At 42.6% G+C, this 21,791-nt stretch overlaps 1 protein-coding gene across 2 annotated transcripts; it reads left to right on the forward strand.

Moving 5' to 3' along the window:
- The first annotated feature begins 1,802 nt into the window (after positions 1-1,802).
- LOC117505351 (bromo and FHA domain-containing protein DDB_G0267958-like) lies at positions 1,803-15,682 on the forward strand. Of its 2 annotated transcripts, none has more exons than XM_034164996.1 (6): positions 1,803-2,677; positions 2,793-2,957; positions 7,487-7,665; positions 14,740-14,980; positions 15,165-15,314; positions 15,471-15,682. In XM_034164996.1, the coding sequence occupies exons 1-6, from the start codon at positions 2,063-2,065 to the stop codon at positions 15,570-15,572; spliced, it is 1,452 nt and encodes a 483-aa protein (XP_034020887.1). In that variant the 5' UTR covers positions 1,803-2,062; the 3' UTR covers positions 15,573-15,682. The 2 variants fall into 2 exon arrangements, with proteins under 2 accessions (XP_034020887.1, XP_034020894.1); XM_034165003.1 differs by having other exon boundaries at positions 1,803-2,635.
- Positions 15,683-21,791: the final 6,109 nt, after the last annotated feature.

Consider the following 21,791-nt stretch of genomic DNA (forward strand, 5'->3'; position numbering starts at 1 on the left):
CGTCGGTTTGTGAGAGGAGGAGACTGCTAGCGACGCTGTTATTGCCAAAGCATTAGTTTATATTTAGAGTTCATTTAGTATAGTTAGCTACATACACAGAGGATCTAACATAGACAGACACACACAACAGGCATCCATTCATATACATTTATTCACACAGTACATCAACACCAGTTATAGGTTCGACTTAAGATTAGGCTTAAAACTTTCCTTTTTGCTAAAGCTTATAGTTAGGGCTGGATCAGGTGACCCTGAACCATCCCTTAGTTATGCTGCTATAGACGTAGACTGCTGGGGGGTTCCCATGATGCACTGTTTCTTTCTCTTTTTGCTCTGTATGCACCACTCTGCATTTAATCATTAGTGATCGATCTCTGCTCCCCTCCACAGCATGTCTTTTTCCTGGTTCTCTCACAGGGGGTCGTTTTGACCGTTGGGGTTTTACATCATTATTGTATGGCCTTGCCTTACAATATAAAGCACCTTGGGGCAACTGTTTGTTGTGATTTGGCGCTATATAAAAAAAAATTGATTGATTGAATTGATTGACTATATATTATAGATAGATCAGAGACTGAGCTGAGTGACTGAAGAGCTCAAGAGTTGAGGTACAGTAACAATACGTCTTCAATGACACCTGAGGTCCAAACATCCCGAGACGTCAATGGCTGCTGCTTCTGTTGCTGCTCCTGGAGCAGGAATCAGGCCATGTAACCTGTATTTTATTCTTTATCTAAGATTAAAACATACTCATAAAAACAGCTCAGCATGTCAGACTGTGTTTCCATTAAAGGCAGATGAGCTGATCTGGATGAGGTACTGGTGGACTATGTTGTGGAAGATGCACAACCGTTCAAAATAGTGGAGAGCAAAGCCTTCAGGGATTTACTACAAAGGTTTGACCCAACATATGCCCACCTCCAGAGGAGAAGACCGGCTCAAATACTGGGCGACACGAGTCGCAGTCTATCCCAATTTACAGAGGATGGCAAAAAATATTTGTCGATGCAGCAACATCAGTGCCTTGCGAGCAGGTCTTCTCCAAAGCTGGAGAGGTGGTGAGGCAGAAGAGGAGCCAATTAAAGTCCAGCACCATTGAAATGATTGTTTTTTTGAATAAAAATTGTTGAAAGTTGCACAATCACCGTCTCCTGTCCCCTCTATTCTAATTTACATATTACAGCAACATAAGCACTAGTTGCAGAAGCACGTCTTTCTCACTTTTCCATCACATTTTATCCAAATATAATTTGAGGAATGATAAATCTACATATAGTCTACAATAAAGGCTTTCATAACCATTATGTGTGCACCTGTAGGGACTATTTATTACATTAAAAAGACACAATAATACATATGACATTTTTTTTTTTTTTCAAGAACAAACCACATCAGTCATGAATTAATGCAAACATTTGTCAGGACACTCGCTCAAGGTAATTCTCAAAGCAATCCAGCAGATGTCACCCTTCAAACTGTATCAAATGCGTCGAAGCAGTGTGTCGATTTTCAGCCAGTTGTGTTGCAGTGGCTCATTGGTTCATGAGGCTTCCAAATTGCCATCACTACATCGAACCTTACCGCTGGGGAAAAGAAAATGTGATAAAGGACCACAGACTGTATGATAAGGACACACAGGGCCTTCAGTGTTTTTTTTTTTCCACTCCTCCTCCATGCTCTTTGTTTGTGCACCACACTCCGAATACTTGGCGGCGGTAATGTTCAGACGTTGATTGCCAACCACAATAAATTTCACAGAAGAAGAAGGTGAAAGTTAGCCTCGCGCCAACAGAGGGCGCTAATATCCGCTCGGCTAATATGATGTTATTCGTGTGTCGCTGATGGTCGCACTTTGTGCTGATTTAAACCTTTGCCGCAGACTTTCTGTTTCGGAAAACCTGACGAAGTTTGTATTTTAGCTTTAACAATATCGAGTAGAAAGTTCCGTTTGATTTGTTAGCGCTGCGAATTGATTGGTTAGGTTAGCTTAGCTTGTTAGCCGCCGCGCTATGACTGCAGACGGTCTTCTTCCCGCAAACTGCGACTGTTGACTCTGTTAATCATGGACAGCGAGAACCCGGAGATCTGCGCCGAGAACCGCGAGGAAACCGGATCGTCCTCGGAGTCCAACGAGCACGACTACGCGCACAGCGGCGCCGTGGAGGCTGGCGGCGGAGTCGCCGCGCACGGCGACCTTCCGTTCCCAGGAGAACCGCAGCAGAGCGCGGTTGACCAGCTGGCAGAACTCCCCGCACCGGCTGTGGGAGCCGAGGTGGACTGTCCCGGAGGAAACGATGTGGAATTCGCCTCTTCGCTGCATGAGAAAGAAGAAAACACGCCAAAGATCGCAGCATCCCGACGAAGCGGTTCGCGCGGTTACCGCATGCGGTTGAAGCGGCCGGAAGACGGAAGCTGCTGCTGTTGCAAAACTCAGTTCGAGCGGCAGGGCCGCGGCTTTAACCGGCGGGCGGTGTTCACCTTCACCACGCCGGACACCGTGCACTGGGCCTTCCCAGGATCCACCGCGAACGATAATTCGTTCCTTTGCGAGCTGTGCGCGCAGGTGGTCCGGAGCAAGTCGAGGCGCAGACAGAGCGGAAAGCGCAGCCTGTGGGTCAAACCTGAGACTGAGCAGGTGAGACGCGTCACAGGCTCGAGCCCCGAGCCGAAGCCCCGGGTCAGTACTATTCATGGACACTCGCGGTGTGTTTTTGGTGTTTGGCTGCTGCTGCGTCGGAACCGGATGAGGTTCGGTTGTTGAGTTGTTGTTTACCGTCTGATTTATTTGACAGGATGTCAGAGAGGAGGTGAAAAAAGGTCGAAGGATGGGAAAGAAGAGCAAAGCTGCGTTGCTGGTCGGCAAGTCCTGCTACAAGGCTGCCTTCAAACTGCTCTGGACTGCTAAAGGCGCCAGGAAGCCCATGATGGAGTTCTGGAGCAAACAGATCCGAGAGGAGGTGAGAACACCAGGCGGAACCAATTAAACCTGCCTGAGAACAGATTATGTAAATGTATGATTACTGGTAAATGGACTGCATTTATATAGCACTTTTCCATCAAAGCAGACACTCAAAGCACTTTACAATAATGCCTCACATTCACCCCGATGTCAGGGGGGTGTGCTGCCATACAAGGTACTCACTACAGACCGGGAGCAATTAGGGGATTAAGGACCTTGCCCGAGGGCCCTTAGTGATTTTTCTGGTCAGGCTGGGATTTGAACCAAGGATCCCCTGGTCTCAAGCCCAACACTTTAAACCACTAGACCATCACCTCACCTCCTAGATCAGTTTTATGCCTCTTCTGTCTGAAAAGTGTCCAGAACCTGACTAGCGTGTTGTCTCAATCCATTTAACCGTACATTTGGGCTCACACACTGTGATGGAAGAGCGGCGTGCTCTGTTTGGCATGTTGGCTTAGTGGTTAGAATCAGAATAGCTTTTATTCACCAAGTATCCACAGAATACAAGGAGTCTAACTTCGGTTTCAGCTGCACTATCTCTGTACGGCATGAATAAATATACGAGGTCTGTCCATAAAGTATAGGTCCTTTTTATTTTTTTCAAAAACTATATGGCTTTCATTCATATGTTTTTACGTCAGACATGCTTGAACCCTCGTGCGTCTCGCTTCATCAGCGAATCAGTCGTGACGCGCGAAGCCTCCGTGCGGCTTTCCATGACAAAATCTCTTGTTAAAAGTGAAATCTGCCAGAAAATGGCTGATGTCCAGCTCTTGTGATAACCAGAGAAAGAGCACACGACGGTCTCGTATCCACAGAGCCATCAGCTTAGAAATGATCCAGTGGTTTGTGCCGCGACGTCGTAGCTCGGAGCGCGGCGCACCGACCGTCCTTAAAGGGGTCCTTAAAGCTGTAGTTAGTCATTATTCTCTGTGAAGCCCGTAAAATTTTCATCGAAAGCCAGATAAATTTTTCGAATGGTTTCCAGGTGCCAGTCTCTAACAGCTTCTGAAAATATTCTGATGGATTAAAAGTCCTTTTCATTCTGCCATTTCCAGACAATGAAAATCCGACGAGGGGGCGGGACCACTCCTTCCACAAGGCGTGCTCACAGGCGAATGACGTCACCGAAAGGCGTGGAAAAACTCACACATGCGCACGAGGGTTAAAGCATGTCTGATGTAAAAACATATGAATGAAATCCATATAGTTTTTGAAAAAAATAAAAAGGAACGTTACTTTATGGACAGACCTCGTACACTAAACACTGAATAATTCACAGCAATAAAATGTGTAAATGAAATGTGCAATAACAGAAACAAAAAAGAATGTGTGAAAAAGATAGCAGATTGAAGTTAAGTTGTCCATGAGGTATATGAATGAGTGAGGGTTTTTTTCTGTCAGGTTAAGTTGTTCATTGGTGTGATGGCCTGTGGACAAACTGTTACTGTGTCTAGTTGTTCTGACATACAGAGCTCTGTATTGTCGACCAGAGGGGAGGAGTTTAAACAGGGTGTGTCCAGGGTGGGAGGAGTCTGCAGAGATATTGCCAGCTCGCTTCCTGTTCCTGGACCATTATAAGTCCTGCATGGAGGGCAGGCTGGCTCCAGTGATGATTTTTTTTTTTTTTTTTTTTTTTTTTTTTTTTTTTTTTCTGCAGACCTGACAGTTGGTTGAAGTCTGCCAGTCATGTTTGGAGGCAGAGGGAAACCAAATAGAGATGGAGATGCACAGGACAGACTGGATGATGAAGTGTAGATGATGTTGTGAGCAGTTTCTGGGGCAGGTTGGACTTCCTGATCTGTCTGAGGACGTACATCTTCTGCTGTGCCTTTTTCCTCAACTCAGACTTTATTTATAGAGCACATTTCAAACAACCGAGGGAGACCAAAGTGCGGTACACATTAAAACAGCATAATCAGTAACATGCAGCAATTACAATAACAGTACTATAAATATAATTGAATACATTAATTCAAATAAAATTAAAATAATTTTTTGCCATTTAAAATTGATCAAAAGCCAGAGAGAAGAGGTGAGTCTTTAACTCTGTCTCACCGAATAACAAGCCATGAATAATGAGCCACGCATGGGTGTGTCAGCGATTATTTGAAAAATGAGCCACGTTTTAAGCCGTCACATACCCAATACTACAGCACCTCTATGTGCCTCTCTGTACTTCACATGTGCCATGTATCAGCCTCTAGTGAGCCATGACTGACCTGTCATTTGAGCCCCATCCAGCCTCGAATGACTTGTTTCACCGCATATGATCCATGTAGCACCATGATAACGCGACATTGGTGCACGTTTAGGCGTGGGTTTGATCCAAACCTCCAGTTCTCCCACACTTGGTCCCTTTTAAAGTGTGAGTTTTCAATTCACAGCATCCATTCAAGATGTCACATTTTTAAAACGCAGTCCAAAAACAGACGCTCCAGTACAGTGTGGCGGGTGTGCGCCGTGCGTTCAGGCTGCTGTTCATCTGTGTTCCAGAGTTGTTAAATGTACCAGACCAGCTAGAACCAAACCACAGGTTCTTGGACCACCACCTCTGCGCTTCCTCTCGCTGACTTTATTTCTTTTGACACCGTGATCCCACTTTTAACTTTGCGTTCATCCGTTTATGTCTGCAAAGTCGCTCTTTTGCGCACGCTGCTGTTCTGCATTCCTGGACAGCCGCCTCTGTGCCCCTTCTCGCTGGCTTCCTTTCCATCCACGGCTCGTTGGCTTTAAACACAGTCATTTTCACAGCGTGATCCAACTTTTAACTGCCCAGCTGTTTGCCCAGCTGTTAAACAATTTCTTGGATACTCACTCGACTGAAAACCATCGAAAGCCGCCTGAATTTTACGAATGGTTATCAACATGGAGGGCATGTTCCAACTTGTCCGATAACGCTTCCAACGGAGGTGTTTCTCTGTGGCGCCGGGCCATGAGCGGCTGCCTGCTGACGCGCAAATCTGTCTGCACGTCTTTCAATGTCCGGATAAACTGCTGATCCTGACCTCTTCTGAAACTTCTCTGTTCTCTCACAATGTCCTGGGTCAACAGAGACTTAAATTTGGAAGTTTTCAGCTCGAAACAGGCTGACGACGGTGGCTCGGAGCGCGGCGCACCCTCCGGCTCCATGGGTTGTCCTTAAAGCGACAGTAACACTCCATAATCTCTCATCAGCCCTTAAAATTTTCACCGAAAACCAGCTGAATTTCTCGAATGGTGTCCACTTCGATGTGCCTTACAGTTTCTGAAAAAATTTTGATCAAGCAAAGCGGCAGTCTCTGAGCCATTCCTAAACAATGAAAAAATAGACGGGAGGGGTGGACCACTCCTCACTCAAAGCCTGCCCACAGGCGAATGATGCAACCGACAGGCGTGAAAAAACTCTGATGTAATCGCACGTGATTCATATCCATATACTTTTTGAAAAAAATAATAAGGTCGGATACTTTTCTAATAGACCTCGTACTTTAACAGTTGATTATATAGAAGGAATGAGCATGCAACTGTTTTACCGAGCTATTAAAATAAAAACATTACGAATAATTACCTTTTAGCTGCTTCAAATCTGTTCTCCATGGGGCAGGAGAGAGAGAGAGAGATAAAAAAAAAAAAAAAAAAAAGCAGGTGGAATTGTGTGCGCAAGAGGGCTAAGCCTCTCCCGGTCCTCGTAGCTGGTAGGCACTCGGATAATGGGCTTTTACAGCCTCATCCTCACCACAAAGATGCCTCTATAATCCTCATTAGTCCTCGTAGTAACCTACGCTGTTGTTGCTAAATTTTGAGCATCTTGAAATTGGCACCACGCTCAGAGATGAACCTTATTAACTGAAGATAACGCCTAAGGAAGGTTTAAAAACTTCGATCAATCCCACAGAGCCGATGTGCCGGGGCAGGTTGTTTCAGAGCCTATAGGGGCGCTGCCACAAAGGATCTGCCACCTTTAGTTTTTAGCCTCATTTTTGGGGTGACCAGTAGCAGCTGATTCACAGATCTCAGTGCTCTGGCAGGGGTGTAGACGTGAAGGGGCTCAGAAATTTGCAGTCAACCAGTACTTGACATCATTTAGACAATCAAGCAGTGACTGTATGAAATGCTGAAAAGATGAACACTTCCTGAGCTGTCTGAGGAAGTACATCCTCTGCTGTGCCTTTTTTCTGATGGAGTCTATGGGGGGGGCTTGTCCATGTTGGCACTGGTGTCTCCCAGTAAGAAGGTCGTGGGATCACTTCCTGGTCTTTCTGTGTGGAGTTTACATGTTCTCCCCGTGTCTGTGTGGGTTTCCTCTGGTTTCCTCCCTGCATATTTAGGGTCTGCTCCTTTCTCGGCCCCTGAGCAAGGCAGCGTCTTTACATCTGGAGTTGGTCCCTGGGCACCGGAGTGTGGTTGCACACTGCCCCTAGTGGTTGGATTGTGTCTAACTGTAATTAGGATGTTTACATCCAGACGACATGTTTCATTGTATGTATGTACAATGACAATAAAGGCTCTTCTTCATTTTCTCCTCCTCGTTGATCCGTGCAGATGAAGGTGTTGTCCCGGCAGTCAGATAACCCCTTCCATCAGAAGGTGTCCAGCAAGAAGCCGCTGACGTCGTTCCCGTGGCGACACTGTCTGAACTGGATCCAGAACAAGGCGCCGCTGGTCACCACCTGCCTCCGCTCACTGTTCCCCGACATTAACAGCCTCGTTAAGAGCAGCCAGTAAGTCTGAACCTATAATAAAGAATCCTGAAGCGGTTCAGGGTTTGATGCACCACTGAGTGAACCATCGTTTCCCGGAAAAGGTTATTTACGTTATCAAAAATCCTGCCAAAGAGGCTTCTTCAAATAAACAGACAGAACTTTAGCAGTTTTTAAGGTAGCATTATTAGTTATGTTATTATTACTATTATTGTTGTTGTTGCTATTATTAATATATGAATAAAAATAAATTTTAAAAAATTACAATTTGACTCTTTTACGACAACAACTGCTGAGCCATTAATTATTATACAGAAAACAAATGCACACAAATGTGCTGAGATGCGAACAGCTTAAAGTGGATATGACACTTAAAGACAGCATAGTCTTGTTACATGTAACAAAGGTTTTATAATTCAGTCAACCTAAGCATTTTGTGAAGATGAACGCGGTTCTCCCGTTATATATAACATTTGAACATCCCACCACTGAAAAAATGTGCACACCCCGTGACCAGCTTCCCGCTAAGCACCAAGCTTGAAATACGTCACTGCCTGTGGACTGTATTGGCTTGTGCGCCTGGCGGCCGTTGTTTACACTTTTTTTAGCGGCAGAAACTTTGATTAAACACAGCTCTCAGGGACTTGTTTGTCGATATGCCTGACCAGTGTGTCGCAGCATATTGCACAAACACAAGGGCGAAAGGTTTTAGCCTTTTCAAGTCCAGGCAAATTGATCGAAAGCCGCGGTGTTGTGCGATGCACGAAATGTCAGGCTGCCACTCGCTCTGCTCGCGCGCACACATTTGCACCCGACAGCAGACACTTTCCTCTACCGTCTCCATGTTCTCGCATTGCTCACAGGAACACATAAAATGTTAGCCCCAAATAATATGTTCACAATAATCTTGAAATGGTCAAGGAACTTGTAAAAATATTAGTGCAATACGGAGTAAACACGGCGGTGGCACATTCACTGTTGTTTCAGTGATCTTTTTCGAAACTTTCGCCGTTTATTTCCTATTCTTTTGTGAAAATAACGCAACTAAACACTGATGAATGCAATGCCAGGCACTCGAAAATGGCAAAAACCCAAAGGTAATGATGGTGGTCCGCAAGTAGTAGCTACACTATTGCGGCTCCGGGACAATAACAAAGGCAGTAAACGGACACTAGAATCGAAAATGCTATAATTATAGCGATATAAACAGCAGCAACAAAAATCAAAGCCTTCCTTACCATTCCGTATTCTGCAGCCTTTCAAAATCCATCGGAATTGCCACGTCTCTTGGCTCTGCTTCGGCTTTGCCATAAGCACCGTCAGCATTATTTTCGCTGCCAGAATGCTCCTGGTTTGAATGTTCGTCTGAAAGATACGGCTCCAATCTGTAGGGTCTAATCACTGCTGCGACATCCTCAGGATCTGAGTCAGTCTCGATTTCCTCACAGAAATAATCCACACCTGAAGAGTCAGAAAAGTTCTTGATCTCATCACTGTCCGTGCTGAGGTCCATCTGTTCCTGTTGTTAATCTAACAGACAAAGACGAGACTCCACGCTGTGATGTCACGGCATCGCGTGACCACTGATGGAACGCTGCCAGCGCGCATTCGAAGAAACACACTTTTTAGAAGCCGTACAAACTTTATTTCTCAGTGATAATAATTAAAACCACTTTCAGCTTACTATGCTGTATGTATATTTTTGATATTTATATCAGTTTTACCTAATGTTTTAGGTGTCATATCTACTTTAATGCTAACTTTAACGTTGAAAATGCCATAGACATGCTAACACATTAGCATTGGTCCTGTTTTTAAGTTATAAAATACATCTATCAACTGTTTCAGAAGACCACAGCAGGTCAGTTTAACATAAAAAGGTAAATATTACTCAGACATATGCTTGTTAGGATTTTAGCTTGGAAAAATTAAGATAACACGAAATAAATCAGTGAATCAACGAAGCAGTAAATCGAAGCACTGCTTCGATCTGCAAACCACTGCTTCGATTGGTTCAAGTTTCAATCAAAGCCGCGCTGCAGAAACAGTTGATTACATACCCGCTTCAGGGTCTGTAATCAATGTAGAGAAATTATAATTTTCCTGACAAACACACTCAAAAACAACGGCTACTCTGAAGGACCGATAAGGATATTGTTAAGCAAAAAGGTTATTGATGTTGGTAGATCGAATCATTTATTAACGATACCTGAAAGGAACTGGTTTTTGATACCCATCCCTAGTCACGGGTGAAGTGGCCACAAATATAAAATCTGAATGTTAATTCAGAAAGAACATGAAAAACCCTTTAACAAGACACCAAAATCATGTCATTATCTTAAGTATTAAGGAAGTTATGTACATTTTTGTGCTGGGAATTGAGCTTGTTTTCCTGGCCTTAGTGAATAGATGAAACATCAGGGCCTTTGTGATTGAGTTGGACTTGTTCCTTCATATTTTTTTCTCATAACTTTCTTAATATCCAAGATATCTCCATGAAATTTTCTTGAATGATGGATTACCACCCGTCCTTCATTTTAAATGGTATATATCATCTCAACACTGGCAGTCACTGGATTTTGACGATCGACCAGAATCTTTGTGAAACGGCCAATCCTTCTGAAATTCAGCAAAAATGAAGAGAAATACAGTGGGGCCAAAAAGTATTAGTCAGCTCCTGATTGTGCAAGTTCTCCTACTTAGAAAGATGACAGAGGTCTGTAATTTTCATCATAGGTGTGGGTGACCAAATACTTATTTTCCACCATAATTTACAAATAAATTCTTTAAAAATCCTGGATTTTTTTTTTTTTTTTTTTTTTCTCATTTTGTTTCTCACAGTTGAAGTGTACCTATAATATACAATTATAGACTTTTGATTTTGGTGTACCTGTGATTATGTGGACCTGGTCAGGATGGGGTTTGCCTCGGTGAACCCCATCCTGACCAGGTTCACCGAAATCAAAAGTCTATAACTGTTTTATTATATGGTAAACAAGAAAATTTGGAGTTTGTCAAACATACTAAAACTGAAAAATCAATCTCAAGTTTCAACTCTTTATTATTACTGTCATACTGCACCAACAGGTCCAATATACTTCATGAGCACAATCTCTAAAGCCTCTTTCACACAGGGGCTGCCTCGAGTTGCTTCCTGTGGTTGTCATGACGACGCAAGGATGTCTGCGTCAGGTGCGCACTGCAGCCAGACTGTGCACTCTGATTTCTAGTTTATATTTGTTCTTGTGCTGAGCTGCAGGTCTGCGCTCTGAGTTCTGTTATAGTTTATCTTTCCTCCTTTGACCGCGAGATGCGTGTGCGAAAGAACCGTCTGTGAGTAAATGTGGAGATGTCTGGAGTTATACTTGATGTGGACATGTCCTGTGTCTGCCAGTCAGTCTGTGAGCAGGACGTATGTGTTTTATTTAACACAGTTATGACAAAGTTTGAGAGAAGAGTGAGGAGCTGCAGCTGCAATCAGCAACATTTTTTTTTTCTTTGCTCTTTGAAAGTGTAGTTTTTATTGCATTGTGTGCACGGTATAAAAACAATCCTGCGTGATTTATACTTCGGGAACAGTGGAACACAGCAGGAGTCATACATTGGCGTCGGGTAAGGAATAGTCTTTGTGAAATAACGCACAGGCATCATGTAGAATCTTGTCAACAAACTGACAGCCATAGTAGGCGTTGTATCGCGTTATCTGGTTGGTTCTTCTCCATAGAAGGCGTCGCTCCATTAGCTAGCGCTACGCTGCACGCGAGGTGTACTCGGCTCCACCAGCAGTCAACTCGGCATGTGGTACAGCTCAGAAAGTGGCAAAATCCATTCCATATAATAATGAAAATTACAGACCTCTCATCTTTCTAAGTTGGAGAACTTGCACAACCAGGGGCTGACTAAATACTTTTTACACCACTGTACTTACTTTTATTCCCTATACATTGATTTTTAATCCCTTTTCTTCCTTCTGGTACAATTTAAGTGACTTTGACGAAGCAAAAACAAGAAATCAGATAACCTCACTCTCCGATTGTCTGTGACGAAAATTCGAACACGAGATGGGAGCTGGGTAATTCTTCTACATCAGTGACCTAAAAGTAGATCAGGATATCCCTCCAACAGCCAACAGTAACGTGAATCGCAGGGAACTCCCTGTGTGAGTCCCAAAAATGTGGTCACATGCAATGATGCAGAACTTAATGGAGGCGCAGGCCTACTTGTCCACATCCTTACACTTTCTGAGGCTGTCAAACACTGAAACGCCAGCTCAGCGTGCAGCTGAGGAGTGTCGAGGAAAATAACCTTTTCTCAAAACACAGAATCTCAGGTTCCCCCCATGAATCTGAGGGCAGTGGAAAATAGAATACACAGACAAGAATCATTTGAATTAAAGGTAAACCTATGAGGTTAAAACAGCAGAAAAGATCAGTCATCAAAAATCATCTTTGCACAAAAATGGGTTCAGAATGCATACACATCTTTAATAACGCCACAAAACCTATACCCACAGCAATGTGCAGCAAATAAACACTCTTCTTTTCAAACTCAGAGTTCTTTATCCTTTCAGTCCAGAAATCTGTTTGGGAGGGGTATCCAGTCTCACATGTCCTTGGTCTGAGCACAAAAATGTAGATAAATGTAACTCATGATAGAAATGGAAAAAAATTAGTCCATAAAGCAGGGCATTGTTATTAATCCTTAATTGTCCAACGTTATGATGGAAACTGATCTGATAATCACCCTGAGCGCAGAGGTCACCAGTACATACACCTCACATTGCCTTCATGACAATGTGTATCTCATTAATTAATGTAGATCAGTGTTAAGGAGTCACTCTCTTCAGCTTGTTGTTACAGTTCCATATGAGAGGAAAGGTGCACGAGTTCAGTTCACAGTGATGTTATTGTATTTCTCTAGACACTCTCAAGGTTGGCTCAGATAAGAAATAACCCAGTCATTGTTTTCCCTCTGGAAGCAAAACTCTTTCACACTGTCCAAGTATGACATTACTCACATTTTACAGAATGCAGCAAGCAGCAATTAATTTTGAACAGTACAATCATTCAACTGCACATTATTGATCAGCATAGTTCAAACATGAATGTAATAAACCATTTGATTATAAACAGAAGCAATAACTATTTGCAGTACATATCTTGACCTCATGACCTTTGAACATATCGTGGAACATCATTTCAGGCATTAGTCATGACTTCATTCAAATGGTCAATGCCTGACATGTTTAAACCAACATGTCATGGTTTATGAAAACCTTAAACCAAAACACTTTTACTGGTTTGAGAGTCAACACACCTGTCAGCAGTTCAACATGTTCAATACAATTCATCATAAGCACATATTTCAATCATTAATCAAACCGTATAATATTGTATCATTTCAGAACCATCATAAATCAATTGAACACCCATCAAAGCATAGACACACATTTTCATTCATTTGACATCATGATAAAACCCTTAAACACATTATGGCACAAGTATACACTCTATTCAACTTTATTCATTCCATACAATACCTAGTTCACTGGAACCGGTATGTGTACATACTTCTAAACATTTGTTACTTTTTGAAAATAATGAACACAAAACCTTTTCTTCAGTTTGGTAACTTTTAGCATTGTTAGCATGCAAAGCTAATTATGAGTAAAATAGCATATATTTACATTTATTCTTTACAGGAGCCAAGCAGAGATTCTGTCCACTGAAAGGGGAAAAGTCTCCATTAAAATCGTGTGCATGAGCCTCGCTGATGACATTTATTTTACAGTTGAAAGGCTTCATGTTTCCAAAAAGTCTAAAGTTTGCGCAGCATAAAAACAGCGAGAGAGGAAGAAAAAGGGAGACAGAAAGTAAGAGAGAGCGAGGGAGACAGACAGAGAGTGCCATCTTTTCTCAAGTTTATAAAAATAAGGCTATAAAAGTCTATAAAAAAAAAATAAAAGTACTTAATTCTTTCACCAAAACATCAAATCTAGTCTTTCATCTTAGATGTACCTTCTGGCAAATTGTAGCTCAACTTTCAGGTCTCCTTTTTAAGAAAATCCTCATAAAATCAACAATGTTAATAATGTTAAAGCAAACAGAGCTGTGGTATCGGATCAGAGAAGTATCGTATTGGCAGATATCCAAATTCGGGGATCGGATTGGGAGTCAAGACGTTTTGATGTAAGACGTTTTGTTTTGCCACCAGATGGACTTTAGAGCTGTTTAAGAACCATCGGAGCAAATGAAACAAGCGACAGCAGGTTGTTGAGTTTGGTCAACCGCGTTGAGAAGTCAGTAACTGGCTGCTAACCACTTGGTGATTTAGTTAGATGTTTGTAGTTGTGATGTTTGCTGTTTTGGCTGTCTTAGTGCCGTAAACCGCAAAGACATTTCTAGCTTTTCAAACTCTTTTCAGATCATTTTCTGTGATGTGATGAGTCCAGCTAGCTAATCAGTTAGCATTTAGCAAAACATTTTGAGCATACAGTGACTGGGCTAGCTACCTTGTTAGCATGTAGCAGAGCTTTTTGGGCGTGCGTTAACAAGGCTAGCTAGCTTGTCGGTTTGCATGTAGCAGAACTTTATGAGCACACAGTAAGTAGGCTAGCTAGCTTGTTGTTAGCATGCAGCAAAGCTTTTTGAGCATGCAGTGAAAAAGCTAGCTAGCTTGTGGTTAGCATGTGGCAAAGATTTTTGAGTGTGCAGTGACTGGGTTAGCTACCTTGTTTGCATGTAGCTAAACGTTTTGAATATGCACTAGGCTAGCTAACTTGTTGTTAGCATGTAGCAAAGCTTTTTCAGCACACAGTGACCAGGCTAGCTAGCTTGTTAGCATGTGGCAAAGATTTTTGAGTGTGCAGTGACTGGGCTAGCTAGCTTGTTTGCATGTAGCTAATCATTTTGAATATGCATTAGGCTAGCTAGCTTGTCGTTAGCATGGTGCAGAGCTGCTTGAGCTTGTTTATGAGCATGTTTGTTTACTGTGTTCTTTGGTCCATTTTACTAAACTTAACTTTACAGTTGCGATGTTTTGACAATAAACACGATCTTCACTCGTTCTGATGAAATGCTTTTGTTTGTGCGGCAGCCAGTTGACGGACGAACAGGCCCAGATGTTGCTAGAGCGTCGGGCCGTGGTCACGCTCTCTGTCCCGCTCTTCACACGCAACATCTGGAGGAACAACTTCCTGCAGGCTGCTCTAGGGGCGGAGTTACGCCAGCAAGGCTGCTCTGGCTCCACCCTGGACGTCCTCAACACGATGGGGTTGTGTCAGAACAAAGACACCGTCAGGTTGCTGCTGCTGCGGCTCCGAAACTCCAACAAAGCTGTAAGTACTGCTAGCTAACAATGCTAACATAGGTAGACATTTGTGACATTTGTCAAACAGGACGATTATGTTTCTTGTATCAGCTCAGCCTTTCATTGGCTCAGCAAGATGACATCACTGATTAAGCGGAGTGTATCCTGATTGGCTAGAAATATGAAAACACGCCCTGTTTTTGTTCTTTCAGTCGATGCAGAATGGAGAGCAGAGAATGAAGATTAAAGGAGAGCAAATGACAGATGAGGACATAGAGGATGAGGAAGAGGAGGAGGAGGATGAAGACGAGGAGGAAGAACTGGAGGAGGCGGAAGAAGAAGAAGAGGTGGAGGAGGAGGAAGTGCACGACCCAATGCAGGAAGAAGAGGACCACATGTTTGAGGACAAAATGGAGCAGGAAAAGAAGAGGAGGAAGAAAGCCAAGAAGCAGAGGAAGAAGAGGGAGGAGAGAGGGAAGCGAAAATCAAAGGAGGGGGAGGGGGAAGAAGATGAGGAGGATGAAGGGTTGGAGCAGAAGAAGAAGAAGGTGGTGGTGGTGAGACTGGGTCTGCTTAAGGGACACTCTGAGGTGGGACGAGCTGACCTGTCAGCGCCGTAAGACTGCAGGCTCCGCAATCCCCACTCACAGCAGACACACCCTCCAATCAGAGTGCAGGCAGCTGCCTGCTCAAAGGCATTCTGGGAACTGTAGGAGGTCCTGAAGTGTAACTGGGAGAGAAGCTTTTTGTTTTCTTTTTCCTCCTTTGGAGGCTCTTGGAATATTTGTTGGAAAAATTAAATTTTCCACCAATAAAATAGAGTAATCAAAGTCACCATTGTCTTCTCATTTCACGACATACTTTCACAATCAATTAATATATTGTTTTACTGACACTGGACGAACGCCTCAGCGTGTCGTCGCTGCCGTGTCATTTCTCAAGCCACTCCAGTAACTGTTAGCTATCCCGCTATCTCACGCTGCCCACCCCTGTCCCCGCTGCTGTTCGTAGGTTTCCATGTCACCAATTTCCAGCAGTTGTCTCTCCTTCTGGCAGCATGTCCAGCCCGCCTCCTCTTAGCCTACGTTCACTGAGGCCAAGAAACAACTTGCCGTTCGTTTTAAATCAGAATGGGCGTTTTGCAGTGACAAGAGATGACTGTTGCTAGATCGCCAGCTAGGCGGGGCCAGGACCAGAAGTCTGTTTTATGCTAATACTGAGTGAAACCACACCTGCCAATCACAGTAAAAAGCAGCGTGACATCAGCTGGCTGCTCACTCGGACAAAATAAAGATGGAGGAAAACGCTCTGAAACAACGTGTTAATCTAGAAATCAAATGTTACGAATTGTTTTTTCTAAATCTACAAACACTGATTTTGTAAAAATGTAATGCCTCCGAAGTGTCTTCTGGAGATGTTCGCATGCTCACAAGCCATACGGGAGCATTGTTAAAGATGCTGGACTGAAATCGAGCAAACTTTAGTTCTGTTAAAAGTGCTGAGCATGAAGGAGAAACTCTGACAGCGTGTGCCAAGTAACCACGAGCTGGCCACACCCCGGGAACGCCCACCAAGCAACAAACGCCAACCGCATGTTGGCCTCGTTCGTACAGCAGCTACTGTGACTGTAGGGTTGGTGACTTCAGAAACATCTCCCTCTGCTGTTTGGTCTTTCTTGTTTTCTGGGGCAGCGCGGTGGCTTAGTGGTTAGCGCTGCTGCTTCACAGCAAGAAGGTTGTTTTCCACCTGGGGTGTTTGTGGAGGTTGTGTGGGTTCCCTGCGGGTGCTGCACCTTCCTCCTGCACCCAGAGTAGTGCAGGTTCAGTGAATTAGAAACTTTTAATTTGTCCATAGGCGTGTGTTTGTCTCTGTGTGTCCCTGCGATAAGACTTGACATCGTCCAGAGTGAACCCACCTCACGCCCTATGATTGCTGGGCTCCAGCCCCCCGTGACCCTTAAATGGAGTAAGCGGGTATAGAAAAAGGATGGGTGGTTTTTCTGTCCTTGTTCCTCATGCCAACATATTCCTCTCCATGCTATTGTTTTCTTTTCCAGTTTTGTCTTTGGCTTCCATGTGTCACGGTTGGTTATTACGCACTGATTAAAGACTCCATTTTGAGCTTACTGGTAGACGAGATGATCTCATGTTGATCAGCACGAACCCATTTGGATGCTTGTTCAAATATCTTCTTGGCTCTTCAGGCTGAATCTGACTGAGGTTAATCGATCATCTTCCCGTCTAACATGACTGCTCTTTTGTGATGCCTGGATCTGTCCGTCGCTTTAGTTTTCTTCACATTCATTTTCAGTCCACATATTTAGCTGACGTCTGTGAGGTCTTTAAGCATTTCCTCCATTACATTCCAGTGCTCTCCGCTAATTTATCATCAAATCTTAAAAAGTTGAGCAACTCTGTGTTGCTTCTTTATCTTCTCAGTTAAGTGAACAGAGAATTCGCCAAACATGGTGGGAACAGTTTGGGTGAAACAGTGTCTCGTTGTCAGACTCCTTGATTCTTACCGCTTTGTGTCGTTGCGGTTGGCGTAAATGTCCTTGAGTACTTCCAGGTATCTGGGGTCGACACCCTGCTGTTGTACTGATTGTGTCTCAACTGAATCAAAGACTTTTCAGTGTCTGTGAAGAACAGAGTGGGCTGTTGTCTGTAAATGCTACCTATTTAAAGTTGGTTATTTGGCACCTTGCGACTTCATCAACATGCATTTGTCACGTTTCCATTCATAGTCTGAATTAGTTTTTTTTTTTTTTTTTCTCCCCCCCCTTCGGTCTCACATTTTAAAAGCCTTTGTGTGAATTTCCTCCAATCACAGAGACTCCAGTCAGCTGCAGTAACTGGACATTCATGGCTGTTCAGGCGTAGCATAAAGTCAACTCTGCTTTCTGTTTGATGGTTTTAGTCTAAGTCAGATAAATATTTTCAGATTTGTGAAATCAAGTAAAACTGCGGTGAATGCAGTTAGCACAGAGGTGTGTGGCGGAAGGACTTCCTGGATTGACCGGTTTTCTTTTTGCCCATTGGATTTAAAAGTGAGTGAACGTCAACGGGCTACTTGAACAATCACTCCCACTCTCTCTGGTTCAACAATGATAACGTTCTACACCCGCTTACCTGCAAACGTTTCCAAAATTGAACATCTCTGATGTTCATCGGATTTGCAGGATGATAAAAACCCCAGTCAGCAAGTTGGACGACAGTTTTACCATCAATACTGTTGGACAATACAGTAGTGTTCAGAATAGTAGTAGTGCTACGTGACTAAAAAGATTAATCCAGGTTTTGAGTATATTTCTTATTGTTACATGGGAAACAAGGTACCAGTAGATTCAGTAGATTCTCACAAATCCAACAAGATCAAGCATTCATGATATGCACACTCTTAAGGCTATGAAATTGGGCTATTAGTAAAAAAAAAAAAAAAAGTAGAAAAGGGGGTGTTCACAATAATAGTAGCATCTGCTGTTGACGCTACAAACTCAAAACTATTATGTTCAAACAGCTTTTTTTAGCAATCCTGTGAATCACTAAATTAGTATTTAGTTGTATAACCACAGTTTTTCATGATTTCTTCACATCTGCGAGGCATTAATTTTGTTGGTTTGGAACCAAGATTTTGCTCATTTACTAGTGTGCTTGGGGTCATTGTCTTGTTGAAACACCCATTTCAAGGGCATGTCCTCTTCAGCATAAGGCAACATGACCTCTTTTTGACATATCCAAACTGATCCATGATACCTGGTATGCGATATATAGGCCCAACACCATAGTAGGAGAAACATACCCATATCATGATGCTTGCATCACCATGCTTCACTGTGAACTGTGGCTTGAATTCAGAGTTTGGGGGTCGTCTCACAAACTGTCTGTGGCCCTTGGACCCAAAAAGAACAATTTTACTCTCATCAATCCACAAAATATTCCTCCATTTCTCTTTAGGCCAGTTGATGTTTTTTGGCAAATTGTAACCTCTTCTGCACGTCTTTTATTTAACAGAGGGACTTTGCAGGGGATTCTTGCAAATAAATTAGCTTCACACAGGCATCTTCTAACTGTCACAGCACTTACAGGTAACTCCAGACTGTCTTTGATCATCCTGGAGCTGATCAATGGGTGAGCCTTTGCCATTCTGGTTATTCTTCTATCCATTTTGATGGTTCTTTTCCATTTTCTTCCACGTGTCTTTTTTTTTTTTTTTGTCTATTTTAAAACATTGGAGATCATTGTAGATGAACAGCCTATAATTTTTTGCAGCTGCGTATAAGTTTTCCCCTCTCCAATCAACTTTTTAATCAAACTACACTGTTCTTCTGAACAATGTCTTGAACGTCCCATTTTCCTCAGGCTTTCAAAGAGAAAAGCATGTTCATCAGGTGCTGGCTTCATCCTTAAATAGAGGACACCTGATTCACACCTGTTTGTTCCACAAAATTGACAAACTCACTGACTGAATGCCACACTACTACAACCCCTGGCAATAATTATGGAATCACCGGCCTCGGAGGATGTTCATTCAGTTGTTTTTTGTAGAAAAAAAGCAGATCACAGACATGACACAAAACTAAAGTCATTTCAAATAGCAACTTTCTGGCTTTAAGAAACACTATTAAGAAATCAGGAAAAAAAAAATTGTGGCAGTCAGTAACGGTTACTTTTTTTAGACCAAGCAGAGGGAAAAAAATAAGAACTCACTCAATTCTGAGGAAAAATTATGGAATCACCCTGTAAATTTTCATCCCCAAAACTAACACCTGCATCAAATCAGATCTGCTCATTAGTCTGCATCTAAAAAGGAGTGATCACACCTTGGAGAGCTGCTGCACCAAGTGGACTGACATGAATCATGGCTCCAACACAGGAGATGTCAATTGAAACAAAGGAGAGGATTATCAAACTCTTAAGAGGGTAAATCATCACGCAATGTTGCAAAACATGTTGGTTGTTCACAGTCAGCTGTGTCTAAACTCTGGACCAAATACAAACAACATGGGAAGGTTGTTAAAGGCAAACATACTGGTAGACCAAGGAATACATCAAAGCGTCAAGACAGAAAACTTAAAGCAGTATGTCTCAAAAATTGAAAATGCACAACAAAACAAATGAGGAACGAATGGGAGGAAACTGGAGTCAACGTCTGTGACCGAACTGTAAGAAACCGCCTAAAGTAAATGGGATTTACATACAGAAAAGCTAAACGAAAGCCATCATTAACACATAAACAGAAAAAAAACAAGGTTACAATGGGCTAAGGAAAAGCAATCATGGACTGTGGATGACTGGATGAAAGTCATATTCAGTGATGAATCTCAAATCTGCATTGGGCAAGGTGATGATGCTGGAACTTTTGTTTGGTGCCGTTCCAATGAGATTTATAAAGATGACTGCCTGAAGACATGTAAATTTCCACAGTCATTGATGATATGGGGCTGCATGTCAGGTAAAGGCACTGGGGAGATGGCTGTCATTACATCATCAATAAATGCACAAGTTTACGTTGATATTTTGGACACTTTTCTTATCCCATCAATTGAAAGGATGTTTGGGGATGATGAAATCATTTTTCAAGATGATAATGCATCTTGCCATAGAGCAAAAACTGTGAAAATATTCCTTGCAAAAAGACACATAGGGTCAATGTCATGGCCTGCAAATAGTCCAGATCTTAATCCAATTGAAAATCTTTGGTGGAAGTTGAAGAAAATGGTCCATGACAAGGCTCCAACCTGCAAAGCTGATCTGGCAACAGCAATCAGAGAAAGTTGGAGCCAGATTGATGAGTACTGTTTGTCACTCATTAAGTCCATGCCTCAGAGACTGCAAGCTGTTATAAAAGCCAGAGGTGGTGCAACAAAATACTAGTGATGTGTTGGAGCGTTCTTTTGTTTTTCAAGATTCCATCATTTTTTCCTCAGAATTGATTCCATATTTTTTTTTTCCTCTGCTTGGTCTAAAAAAGTAACCGCTACTGACTGCCACAATTTTTTTTTTCCTGATTTATTATAGTGTTTCTTAAAGCCACAAAGTTGCCATTTGAAATGACTTTAGTTTTGTGTCATGTCTGTGATCTGCTTTTTTTCTACAAAATTAAACAACTGAATGAACATCCTCCGAGGCCGGTGATTCCATAATTTTACCAGGGGTTGTATTATTGTGAACACCCCCTTTTCTACTTTTTTTTTTTTTTTTACTAATAGCCCAATTTCATAGTCTTAAGAGTGTGCATACCATGAATGATTGGTCTTGTTGGATTTGTGAGAATCTACTGGTACCTTGTTTCCCATGTAACAATAAGAAATAATACTCAAAACCTGGATTAGTAACAATAAGAAATATACTCAAAACCTGGATTAATCTTTTTAGTCACATAGCACTACTATTATTCTGAACACTACTCTGTCTCATGTTCTTGGTTTATTTGATAACTTCATATCTCCTCTAGAACGCAGTGATGGGTGCTGTTCTTTTGCTTACCACACTACAGAAAAAAGTTTTACTTTTACACACTGGTTCAGATATACAATGGGAGCAGTCACCGCATATAAATGTCAAATAACATTTTTCAACCAATCACATAACTTTACTGATCCACGCTGAGGGCAATGGCCCACCCACCTAGGGGCGGAGTCGAGGGAAGATGGAAGGGGCAGGAAGAGGGCAGCTTGCAAGCTATCGTAGCAACTGTCTGTTCAGTGAAGGCATCTTTTAATATGAAATCTAAAACTGAAGTCCGTCTCCTGTCAGACTTCGAGTCTTGTCTTCTGAGTTTACTCTCCACATTAAATGAGAGGGAGGTGGGAAAACCCCCAACAATACACATCAAGAAAA

The sequence above is a fragment of the Thalassophryne amazonica genome, chromosome 3 (assembly GCF_902500255.1).
Source record: "Thalassophryne amazonica chromosome 3, fThaAma1.1, whole genome shotgun sequence".
In the NCBI taxonomy this organism is placed as follows: Eukaryota; Metazoa; Chordata; class Actinopteri; order Batrachoidiformes; family Batrachoididae; genus Thalassophryne; species Thalassophryne amazonica.

Coding starts and splice junctions, on each gene's coding strand:
- LOC117505351 (XM_034164996.1), top strand. CDS start 2,063: ATGGACAGCGAGAACCCGGAGATCTGCGCCGAGAACCGCGAGGAAACC. Junction 7,666..14,739: donor AGCCTCGTTAAGAGCAGCCA/GTAAGTCTGAAC, acceptor TTTGTGCGGCAG/CCAGTTGACGGACGAACAGG. Junction 15,315..15,470: donor AAGAGGTGGAGGAGGAGGAA/GTGCACGACCCA, acceptor GAAGATGAGGAG/GATGAAGGGTTGGAGCAGAA.